The sequence below is a fragment of the Lepus europaeus genome, chromosome 7, assembly GCF_033115175.1.
Source record: "Lepus europaeus isolate LE1 chromosome 7, mLepTim1.pri, whole genome shotgun sequence".
In the NCBI taxonomy this organism is placed as follows: Eukaryota; Metazoa; Chordata; class Mammalia; order Lagomorpha; family Leporidae; genus Lepus; species Lepus europaeus.
The window spans coordinates 28542185-28554420 of record NC_084833.1 but is presented as its reverse complement, the minus strand read 5'-3'; the positions used below and the strand labels follow the sequence as shown (position 1 = coordinate 28554420).

General features: G+C 39.9%; 1 protein-coding gene across 3 annotated transcripts in view; it reads left to right on the top strand.

Moving 5' to 3' along the window:
• IFTAP (intraflagellar transport associated protein) overlaps positions 1-12236 on the top strand; it is an 83069-nt gene that overhangs the window by 37787 nt on the left and 33046 nt on the right. For all 3 annotated transcript variants that reach the window (XM_062198032.1, XM_062198030.1, XM_062198031.1), the window contains 2 exons: positions 9206-9360; positions 11087-11158. In XM_062198032.1, coding sequence (XP_062054016.1) covers positions 9206-9360; positions 11087-11158 — 227 coding nt within the window. The remainder of the gene's footprint in view (positions 1-9205; positions 9361-11086; positions 11159-12236) is intronic.

Genomic DNA, 12236 nt, shown 5'->3' with positions numbered 1-12236 from the left:
AGAGTTGGAGAGACTTGTAGATCCTTTGCACCATTTTTATTTATGGCCTTTAAAAACATTTTTACACATGGAAATGCTAGTTCAAAGATATGCCAAAATTTATGGTTTTGATTAAGCACAAATTTACACAGTTTTGGTGTTGTAGTGAAATCTTTACATACAAACAATCATTTATTTTGCATAAATTCTTAGACATGGAAATGCTGACTGAAAGATAAGCAAAATGTTACTTCTTTGAGTGAGTAAAACTATTAGGGGAATAGATTGTTTATTATAGGCAGAGGCATTATCACATAACTTTCTTAACTCCATTTCTAGTCTTCTATCCTGGCAGAGTGTTAAGCTCAGAGTGAACACTGGGTGCAGAACTTGCTTGTTGAAGACCTAAATATCAGTCAATGTCCCAGTCTTAATTGTTGCACATCTTTTGGAGTAGAGAACAAGTATTTTACTTAAGTTAAATATGGGGAGTATTTTCTTGATGGTGATGTCCCTGCTGTCCTCATGCTTACATTTTAGTAGGAGGAGATAAGCAATGAACAATTTAGGAAGGCAATTTCAGATGATTTCTTATAGATTTTAAGAAAAAAATCTCATGTAATAAAGAGAGGCCCAATTCTACAGCTGTGGTGGTACTAGTCGTGGAGATAAAGTGATTGCAGAGTTGTAGCCTCAGTGAACACCTGCATTTCTCCCCTTGTCTTGAGGTGGAGAGAAGCTGAAACTCTGTCGTTAACCTTTGGTCTGATTTCATCATGTTGTGGCACTACATGGAATTGGATTAGTGATGATGGTCCTTGGATCAAACTCAATATCATCATCAAGGGGATATGGGAAAATTCATATGTCTTTCAGTTGGTGGATGGATAAATTAATTGTGTTCTATTCATACTATGGAATATTTGAAAGTAAAAAGGTGGGAAGTAATAATGTATACCACAACATCGATGAGCTTCCATAATATTATGCTAAGTGCATGAAGTTGGGTTCAAAAGAACACATATTTGGTGATTGGTCTGATAGTTAAGATGCAGGTTAACAAGCCCATGTCCTATATCAGAGTTCCTGGGTTTGATACCTGGCTGAGCTCCTGATTCCAGATTCCTTCCAATGCAAACCCTCATAGACAGTGGTGATAATTCAATTAATTGACTATGTACCACCTGCATGGAGACCTAGAGTGAGTTCTCATTTCCAAGATTTGAGTTGGCCCAGTACTGGCCATTGCTGGCATTTGGAGGGTGAACCATTGGATGGAAACTTGCTTTCTCTCTTATCATCTGTTTGTCTCTTATTGTCTTTCTGCCTCTCAAATTAATTAAACATAAAAAACTAACATATGATTCCATTTGTAGGGAATGCCTAGAGAAGACAAATCTATAACAACAAAAAGTAGATGAAGGAGTGTCTGTGGCTGGGGGTAGGAATGGGGAATGACTACAGATGGTCACTATGCAACTTTTGGGGGGTGATGGAAATGATCTAAAAATTGAACTGTGATTATTGCATAACTCTGTTGACTAAAAAGCATTGAATTGTACACTTACAACGAGTGAATTTTATGATATGTAAATTATATCTTAGTAAAGTTGTGGAGATGTAGAGGTATTATTCATGAATACTTAGATCTTAGATCCTTCCCCTGGGTTCTCCCTCAGATAAGCATGTAGTCTTGTGACTCTGAGTTTGGCCTAAGAACTAGAGAGGTCCTACTTGTCTAGAGATATTTCTCATCAGGAAAATAAATGTGTAAATTTTAAGTAGAAAAAGGACTAGTGAAAAAGACAAATGCAACAGATTTTACCTTGTGTAGATGTTGTCATGAGCAGCCTTGCCCAGTTTGAGATTGCTCACTTATGCTGCAGCTACTGCCCTCTGGGCCATCTCCTTCTGTGACCTTGAATACATCAGTTGGAAAGGCAAGCTCATCTGATGGGGTGGGTATATGTGGCCTCTCTGCACTCAATTGTAATCTGCTCAGCAGTTTGCAAGCCTGTGGTATTATCCGCTTGCATCATCACAGAGGCTGATAGAAAAGTAACATTGGGCATGCCAAATTAAATATAAAAGGATGGTACAGATTGCAGTGGAAAGATAAAGTGAATATTCTGTCATATCTAGAAGGCAGAAACATAACCACCTGGAGATAGTGTCTGCTTTTGTTTTAGAAACACACAAAGAACTCACTTTGTAAGTTCTTTTTTCTTTCTTAAACCTTTCCTGTTCTTAGTACCACCTCCATAGCTGCAGTTTCCTTAATTTCTTACCTGAATTATTACCATAGTTCTGTACTCTCTGCCTCTTGTCACTGAACCCCTCTGCCCCATTCCATCCACTTCATCTTCTTAGAGCAGGGCTCTGTTGGAACTCCCAGGACCTGGTCAAGTACAGAGTTTTTGTCAGGCTCTCCAAGTATATCCTGTCCACATGTCACTACGTGTGTGTTCCATCTTCCAGGAATATTTGATTATCTCAGGTCCTGTGCTTTCCCACCTTTGGGGCTTTGCCTAGGAAATTTTCTCCTTGTGAAATAACCTCTTCACAGTGCTCACCTGTTGAATTTACTGCTGTCTTTCAAAGTCTAGCTTGAGGCCGATGCCACAGCTCACTAGGCTAATCCTCCGCCTGCAGCACCGGCACCCCGGGTTCTAGTCCCGGTTGGGGCGCCGGATTCTGTCCTAGTTGCTCCTCTTTCAGTCCAGCTCTCTGCTGTGGCCCGGGAAGGCAGTGGAGGATGGCCCAAGTGCTTGGGCCCTGCACCCACATGGGAGACCAGGAGGAAGCACCTGGCTCCTGGCTTCGGATTGGCGCAGCATGCCGGCCGTGGCGGCCATTTGGGGGGTGAACCAACGGAAGGAAGACCTTTCTCTCTTTCACTGTCTAACTCTGCCTGTCAAAAAAAAAAAAAAAAAAAAAGTCTAGCTTGATGCCCTACTCCTGTGTGAGATTTTTTATGATTCTCCCAAACCTATTTTGATTTTCCCATTTTCTGACTTTGTACCTCCTGTATGTTGTCTGCCATGGGTGCCTTCTACTTTGGTGGTGTGTGTATATGGCTTAACTGCCTGGTTCATAAACCACCCATCTTGGTCGCCTTGCACATGGTTGATGCCCCAGAATATAACTTTTGAATTCAAAATGATCTGTATAACTCAACTTCATAGATTTTCTTCCTGAAAATAAACTTTAGCAAGTTGACATTCTTTAAGTGCCTAACACTAGACATTTCAAGAATTTCAACTTGCAGCTATTCTGTCCCTCATCTAGGGCTTTTGACATACATTTTTCCAGGCCAGGCTTGTGCATTTGTGCCTCGGCAGGTTGATGGCTATGACTGTGAATAATGAGTCAATTATCATCCAGCCTTGGGGAAAGCACAATTATTCCTGCCTGGCCAGGCTGAGGTAATCCTCTCCTCCCTGTGCCCTTTCAAATGAAGAACATAAAACAGTTGGAATTCAGAGCATTGTACAGGGAATTCAGACAAAACATTTGTGTGCTGAATTTAGCTACTTTGGATTTATTCTGATTTATGATTGATTGGTTTTTAAATTGCTTATTTAATCCTAATGACTGTCACTCCAGGGGAGACCACATCTCAAGGAAGCATGTGACCAAGAAGTGGTGGAAAGAAGTTATTCTGGACAAATCAAGAGCAAATATTATTGTCCAGAGAAACATTGCTCTAGGCTAGGAGTATAATGTGGGAAGCACCTCCTGACTTTCAAAGTACCCAGTCTTGTTACAAGCGTGATTGCTTATCCCCTATTCTCTTTGCAAAAGCCTTGTTGCAGCTGCCCAGTGTGGCACAGAATTTCCCCTCCCATGAATTTTTCTTCCCTTCCAGCAACACATTCAATATCTCATCATGACTGAGAGCATGCTCTTGATTTATATTGCTATTGATTGTAGCACCGAAGAATACACACTTGGAGGTCGCTGGTAGGATTGGGTCTTGAATTCTGATGCCACCTGTGCTGAACTGTGAAAACTCTGCCACAAGTGTGGTGATGTTTCTCAGCTCACAGGCACTAATCCAGTAGTAGTAGGGATGAATTTGAATGTTTTTGTAAGAAAAGTTTCTTTCAAACTTGAGTGCTCTGAAAATAATCACTTTTATCTGGAAGATACATAATCAATCTATGGTTACCATCTAATTTCTCAAGGCATCAAGAGTTGCAACCTTTTCAAGGAGTGTAACCTTTTTCTTTGGTCTGAAATTAGACATCATAGGCGTTGTGGTGGCCTCGCAAGGCAGATCTGTTGGAAGCTTGTCTGTTTGGTTTCAAAAGAAAATTGAAATTCCATTGCTTCAGTATAACGAAACCTTTAAAAACCTTTAGAAAAACTTTTGTCTCATCTGTATTGAAGTTTTGACTCAGAAATGCCCAAAGAAATGCTCTTTCAGGTCTCAATAACCTACTTGTTCTCTGAAATATTGCTGTTAAATTTCTAAACTGTATTATGTCTGACACTTATTTCAAAGCAAGAAGCATTAGGGATAAGATGAAAGGGTGGAAAAGGACTCTCATGAAAAAACAGAAGCAGAGGAAGCTGAGCCGAGCAGCTGGGTGGCACGTTTGGATCGCTACTGGGGTAACCCTGGTAGCAGCATGTGGCTCTCTAATCAGCTTTCGGCCACTTTGGATTCTGTGCTGCACCAACATCTGCCTTTTAGACATTATCATATTGAAAAATAACTTTTCTCCCCTATCTCCTTCTGCCAAGATATTTATTATTTACTGGCTTTAAAAAATGATAAAAGCCACCATAAGGAGCTCTTCAAGCTCTTTGGAGGGATAGAGTATGTATTCTTGTGAAACTAATTTCAAAGTTTAGGAAGAAGCTTTAAACTGAGTTTAATCACAAAGAGAAAAAGTTCTTTTGTGCATCTCCTGGTATTTATGTTTACGAAAGAGAGAATTTAGAGAGTGGACAGACTTATTAGATCTGAGACTCCAACTAATAGTTCATCATCACCATAAGCAGCTGGGACTTAGTTTATATTTCAAAGGAGTTTGCTCTTGTTACCTGTCAAATACCCTGGATGTTTTACTGGAAATGGCAGAGGAATACCTTGAGTAACTGTGAGGAAAAAGCAGAATTCATGCTTACAGAACATCTGTTATTTTCAGACATCTCTCTGCTTTTCAAGTATGTGAGGAGGTAGACTATTGCAGCAGTGTTCTGTTGGAGAATATGTTCTATCCTAGATTTAGGTTGTGCTTAACTTTAAGGATAAGCAGAGAGAATTGAAGTCTCTTATTAGCGCAGTGCACTGAAGAATGGTGGTAGCCATGGGAAGTTTTCTTCCTTTCCAATTTTGATGAAGTTTGAGGAATCCTCTCATTCCTTAGTTAACTCAATCATCTCCTCACCTGCCTTGCTCCATCATGCTGCCACTGCTTATCTTGGAACTAAGATTGTTTCAGCATATCTTTGTGGCTGCAGAACAGGAAGAAGCCGAGGAGCCAAGTCCTAGGCCATTTCTTCCTCTTACCTGTTCCTCATGGTTCTCGTTACTCCAGCAGTTTTCTTAGCAACCTTCCCAATACTTTATATAGTCTCTCCATCCTCTCCACCTCCAGCAACCAAAGCTGTGTGGTGTCTCCACCAGAGTTTCTAGAGATTTGCTGAGGTAAAATGCAGGGGCCACTTCTGCCAAGTGTACCTAGTTAGGAACCACTGGTGTTGGTGCAGCAGACAGCAGTAGACAGTGGGCCTGTGTGTGTGTTGTTTATAGATAGGATCTTTTTTATCTTATTTTTTTTTAGTTTTTATTTAATGAATGTATTTCTTCATAGATACAACTTTAGGAATACAGTGGTTCTTTCCCCCATATCCTCCCCACTCCCATCCCACCTCCCTCACCCTCTCCCATCTTCTTCTTCATTATGGTTCATTTTTAGTTTGACTTTATATACAGAGTCCATGCTAAGCATAGACTTTAACAGTTTGCACCCATGCACACACACAACATTTAGAGTACAGTTTGGGAACAAAATTTGCAGGGATATGACCTTTTTAAAGAAAAAGTGATGCATTCAATATTTGTATTTCCCTTCTCTGGCCTATTTATTTATTTTAAAGATTTATTTATTTGAAAGGCAGAGTTACAGAGACAGAGACAGAGTTCTTCCATCCACTAGTTCACTCTCCAAGTAGCCACAATGGCTGTAGCTGGGCCAATCTGAAACCAGGATCCAGGAATTTCTTCTTGGTCTCCCATGTAGGTTCAGGGGCCCTGCTATGGTCTGCTTTGGATTGGAAGTGGAGCAGCCAGGACTTGAACTGGTACCCTTATGGGATGCTGGCTCTGCAGGTGGCAGCTTTACCCACTACACCACAGTGCCTGCCCCACTGGCTTATTTTTAAAAAGAGTTTGGTGATTTATTTTAATGTGGCCGAAAGAGAGATAGAGGTAGAGATAAGATTGTCCATCTACTGGTTTGCCTCCCAAATACCCACAACAGCCAGGGCTGGGCCAGGCTGAAGCCAGGAGCCTGGTACTCCATCTGGGTCTCCCATATAGGTAGTAGAGGTCTAAGCACTTGAGCCATCATCTGCTGCCTCCCAGGACCCATTAGCAAGAAGCTGGATTGGAAGCAGAGCAGCTGGGACTTGAACTGGCACTAGCGTAGGGGATGTGGATAAAGAAAGCAGCTGTTTAACCCACTGCACCACAATGCCTGCCTCTTCTCAGAATTATTAATGATATATTATAGACTATATTATATCTGTTCACCAACAGTATTTCTGTGTTAATGTTCTGAAGAGATCTGCACAAGACTTAATACTATCAATGATGGGCCATTCAGAAGCAAACAAGAGATTCCAATTTGAATTTGCACCAGGCTGTGAGCATTAGCACCAAATATACCTCAATGATTTTGATGCCACGTAACTGACAGTTCTAGAGAAACAAATATGGCTGCTTATCTAGTCTAGGCTGCCTTATAACTCCTTCAGTTATGGATCTGGATAAGGAGTTCACAGATAAACCAATCCCTCGGGGGCCAGTGCTGTAGGCTAAGCTGGTTCATGTCCTGGCTGCTCCTCTTCTGATCAGCTCTCTGTTTATGGCCTGGGAAAGCAGAAGATGGCCCAGGTGCTTGGGCCCTGGTATCCACATGGGAGACCTCAAAGAAACTCCTGGTTCCTGGCTTCAGATTGGCTATTGCAGCCATTTGGGGGAGTAAAACAGTGGATGGAGGACCTTTCCTCTCTTTATCCCTCTCTCTGTAACTCTGTCTCTTAAATAAATAAATAAGTAAACTCTATCTCTTAAATAAATAAATAAATCTTAAAAAAATTTTCTGCTTCTCTGAATATTTTCATGATAGAGACTAGAAAGGGATGGAATTGGATTCCCCAGACTAAGGATCACTTGATTTATGCCACTTGCCTTCTTTTGAGTTCCTTCAACACTCCACTGGCATAGATTCCTGACTGTTATTGTCAGTTGCACGCAAATTCCTTTTTGGGGCCGGCGCCGTGGCTCAATAGGCTAATCCTCTGCCTGCAGCACCAGCACACCAGGTTCTAGTCCCGGTCAGGGCGCCGGATTCTGTCCCGGTTGCCCCTCTTCCAGGCAAGCTCTCTGCTGTGGCCTGGTAGTGCAGAGGAGGATGGCCCAAGTCCTTGGGCCCTGCACCCCATAGGAGACCAGGAGAAGCACCTGGCTCCTGCCTTTGGATCAGCGCGGTGCGCTGGCCACAGTGTGCCAGCCGCGGTGGCCATTGGAGGGTGAACCAATGGCACAAGAAAGACCTTTCTGTCTCTCTCTCTCACTGTCCACTCTGCCTGTCAAAAAAAAAAAAATCCTTTTTGGAATGTATCCTACAGCCCTGGTCCCTCTTTAACTATTGTAAACTTTTATTCTTTATTTCCTTTCAAGGATTTCTTCTTCTGTTTTCTGCTTCTTTCTTTTTCTGTTTTCTCAGGACCTTTCCTAGCCATCTGCTATATTATTATAGATAACAAAGATAGATTCTAGGGTCAGAAGGCCTGGGTTCATAGCCCCATCGTGCTACTTTCCAGGTTCATAACCTTGAGCGAGTTACTTAATTGTTGGCTTTGGTTTCCTTGTCTGTAAAGTGGGGGTAGTAACAGTACCTGTCTCTAAGAGTGTTACCACGCTTAAATGAAATGATTCTTGAGATGCTCATAAAAGGGTAACACTCAATGATTGTTAACTCATATTATTAATTTTAATATTACTACTGATTTTAAAAATAATTTTATGGCTTAAGCCATTTCCTCCATGTAATTAATAATTGATACTTATCTATAACTATGACATCTTCCCCACACTTTATCCTACATTTGCAGCTACCTTCCGGTCATTTTCACCATGGTTTCTGTTTGCTCTACAAATGCATTGTGGTCAAACTCAATTCATTATCTTGTACCAAGCTTATCCTATTTTATTTCCCCCCCATGTTTTTGTTAATAACATCATGATATCACAATTTTCACAGTGTCTTAATTTAGGATTAATCTTAGACTTCTTCCTTAGCTTAGGAGATAATCATGAGTATGTATGGATTTAGTGTAAAAATATTCATTTTTAATCATTTTAAACAGTTGAGAATAAGGGATTTTTAATTTATAAGAAATTCTCTATAAATATTATAATTGCACAGAAGAAAGTTCAATGACAACAAGAAAAAAGATATTGCTGATAATTGATTTACAATATAATATATTTAGTGTGATCCCATTTTGATTTTTAGAAGTTCATGGATGGAAAAGAAAAGATTAGAAAGAGTAATGGGAAAAATTTTGTTCTGTCTTTTCTGGCTTATAGGATTATGAATGTTTTTCACAATTGCTTTTTTTTCCTCTTAAAATATTTTGAAAATCATCCATTCTTCCACATAAATAAGAAACCCCTCAAGTTTAGAAAAGAAAATGGGATACAGTCATGCAAGTACTAAATTGACCTTTTAATAATGGCCAGGAACAGTGATGAACACACATATAGTAGGCATTCAATAAATATTTTGAATGAAATAGTGTTATTTTTCTATGCAGGTTTTGAAGTAGGTTTTTACAGCAAAGAATGCTTAATGCTTTTAGCATTTACTTGTAGAGTGCTTTGCAAACTATTCTTTTTTTGTTTGAAGGAAGTTTTTCAATAAATGAAATAAACCAGATTGAATGTAGTAGATGTTTTCTAATACTATATTACTAATTATTTCAGAGGATAATGGGATGACAAGGGGAGCATTTGGCACAAGTTCTTCAGAAAAACTTCCTTCAGTAAAATGTACTCATGAAAATGAACCAAATGACCACCACCATCTGGGAAGTAAAATCATATTTCTTCGTACTTCCTCACAATGTTTGGAAGAACAGGTAATGCCATACACATTTATAGAAACAGTCTGAGGAAAAAAAACAATCTTTATGAATTATAAAAGAGACCCTAAGAAACGTTGTTCAGTTATTGGTTGGTAATTCCTAATTCTAGAAGGAGTGCTATTGAAAATCACCATTACATTTCATGATTTCATCAACACCTTTTCTTATGGTAGCTTGCTGATTCTCAGTTTTCATTAGGAACCTCTTAAACATCTGCCATTTATAAATTGTTGTTCAAATGATTTAAATCCTTTAGACCATTCTTTATTTTGGACAAAAGAACTCTTTTTTTTTTTTTTTTTTGACAAATAGAGTTAGACAGTGAGAGAGAGAGACAGAGAGAAAGGTCTTCCTTCCGTTAGCTCACTCCCCAAATGGCTGCTATGGTCGGAGCTATGCCAATCTGAAGCCAGGAGCCAGGTGCTTCTTCCTGGTATCCCATGTGGGTGCAGGGGCCCAAGCACTTGGGCCATCCTCCACTGCCTTCCTGGGCCATAGCAGAGAGCGGGACTGGAAGAGGAGCAACCGGGACTAGAACCCGGTGCCAAAAGAACTTCTTAAAAATTGTTTTGGTAAAATGGGACTTTCTCTGATCTCTCATAGATTTGTCTCTTTGAAACATAAAGTAGAATCTGTTCTCTTGGTTTTTCTAATATTTGGTCCATAAATGTTGATTTATCTCTTACCAATCTTCAAGACTTTATAGACTCTATTCATGTTTTACTTTTTTTCCCCAAGATTTATTTATTTATTTGAAAGTCACTGTTATAAAGAGAGAGGGAGAGACACCCACAGAGAGATCTTCCATCTGCTGATTCATTCCCCAGATGACTACAATGGCCAGGACAGGGTCAGGTTGAACCCAGGAGCCAGAAGCTTTTTCCATGCCTCCCACCTGGGTGGCAGGGTCCCAAACACTTGGACCATTTTTGCCACTTTTCCCAGATCATTACTGGAGAGCTGGATGGGAAGTGGAGCAGCGAGGGCATGAACTGGTGCCCATATGGGATGCTGGCATTGTAGGTCACACCTTTGCCTGCTACGCTACAATTCTGATACCCTCATTTGGTTTCTAATTATCAAGGAATCATAGTGGAAGTTGTACTGTTAAAGAAATTTGAGTTTGTAGTTGCTGCTTAATCATGTCTTCTCTCCAATACTAGTGACAAAATTTAAGAGATTGTAGTTTTATACAAGTTTTATACAAGGGAACAAAAACATCTGTGCTAGAAATGTGCTTATATGTGCAGAGGTCTGCAATTCTTTATTTCTAGAGCTTGCATCCTATGATATGATTATGAAATATGAACTTTTGTTTTTCCTGGCAATTATTGGCCATTGGTATTACTGTCTATTTATTGAGTGTTTGGTCAGAATGTGAGAGGCAAAGAATCGTTGAATGGAATTCTTTTATAATGACTCAAAAATGTTATATTAATGTTCCCTGATTTGTTCGTTGGAGGTTCGTTGGAATGAGAAAGGAGGTGGAGAATTTTCCTGTATTACACATGAGAACACTAGAGTTAAGTAGTCTACTCCATCTAGGTTATATTATGGATGAGTTTAGAGCTCAGAAGTAGAAGCCAGACCTTTTGAAGGCTATTTGCTGACCACTATGGCTTAGTGAATCTAGGCTGTCATGCATCATTTAGTCAACATAGCTACAAGATCAGCTTCTTTTTTTTCAATTTCCCATCAATGTATTCTCACTGTGTTTCAGATAGTGGCGGAAGAAGGCCAAAAAGTTGGCATTTTCCTTCAAGGTGATCTGAATCGGGCAGGAAAGGTGAAGGTAAGGCATGATTCATTTTTCTCTCATGGAAAAACCTAACACACACCAAACAAAAAACACACACTCATTTGCTATCTCTCTCCATTATATGTTTGAAAGGCAGAGTTACAGAGAGAGAGAAGGAGAGACAAGAAGAGAAAGAGAGGTCTTCCATCAACTAGTTCATTCCCAATTGGCAGTAATAACTGGTACTGGACCAGGCCTCATATGTGTCTTCCATATGGGTGGCAGGGACTTGAGCACCTGAGTCATCTTCTGCTTTCCCAGGCACGTTAACAGGGAGCTTGATCTGATGTGGCACAGTAGGACTCGAACTGGTGCCCATATGGAATGCTGACGATGTAGGCGACAGCTTAACCCACTGTGCTGTAGTTCTAACCCCAGTTTGCTGTTTCTTACAGAAAACTGGAAGATTCAGCAGATTTTGTCCTTCCAGTTTTTTTTTTTTTGTAAATTGTTTGAATATCTTAAACTATCCTTGGTTGGCTAGGTTCTGATTCTTTTTTTCTTAAATCTTGCAAATGGAAGGGGATGCTTTGATAGAGAAATGTGATTCTAGTCCGTTTCAGGGTTTGCCATTCACAAAAAATGACAATATAATTTAAGATTCTCAGATTTTAGTAATGAAACCATCATATGGCAGATTAACTTTTGCTGTGGCCTGGAAGCCAAGTGGTGACTACAGTTAGGTACTTCTAAGCAATGGAAGCTTCCATATTACATTCCTGAGTAATAGCCATGGTCTGGTAGATAGAGCCAAAGGACAGAACACCCCAACCTATCTTTTGAATTCCAATTATGAAATCTAAATTTGTAATTCAAAGATATTTTATTTAGTGTGTGTTTAGATCGTGAGCATAAAAGGCATTGCAATGTTATGCCTTTGCTAGGCATCATTTGTATCAGTGGTGAAATCATTTCCTTATTTATTCTCTTTGATATTCACCAGAGATGAATTAGTTCACGTCTGAAATGTTACCATTTTGTTAATCTAAAATATCTCATTGTCAGCTTGCCGTGGAAAGCAGTATTCCATGTGGAATAGCTTTTCATTGAAATGCTGCTATTGTGTCTGCAA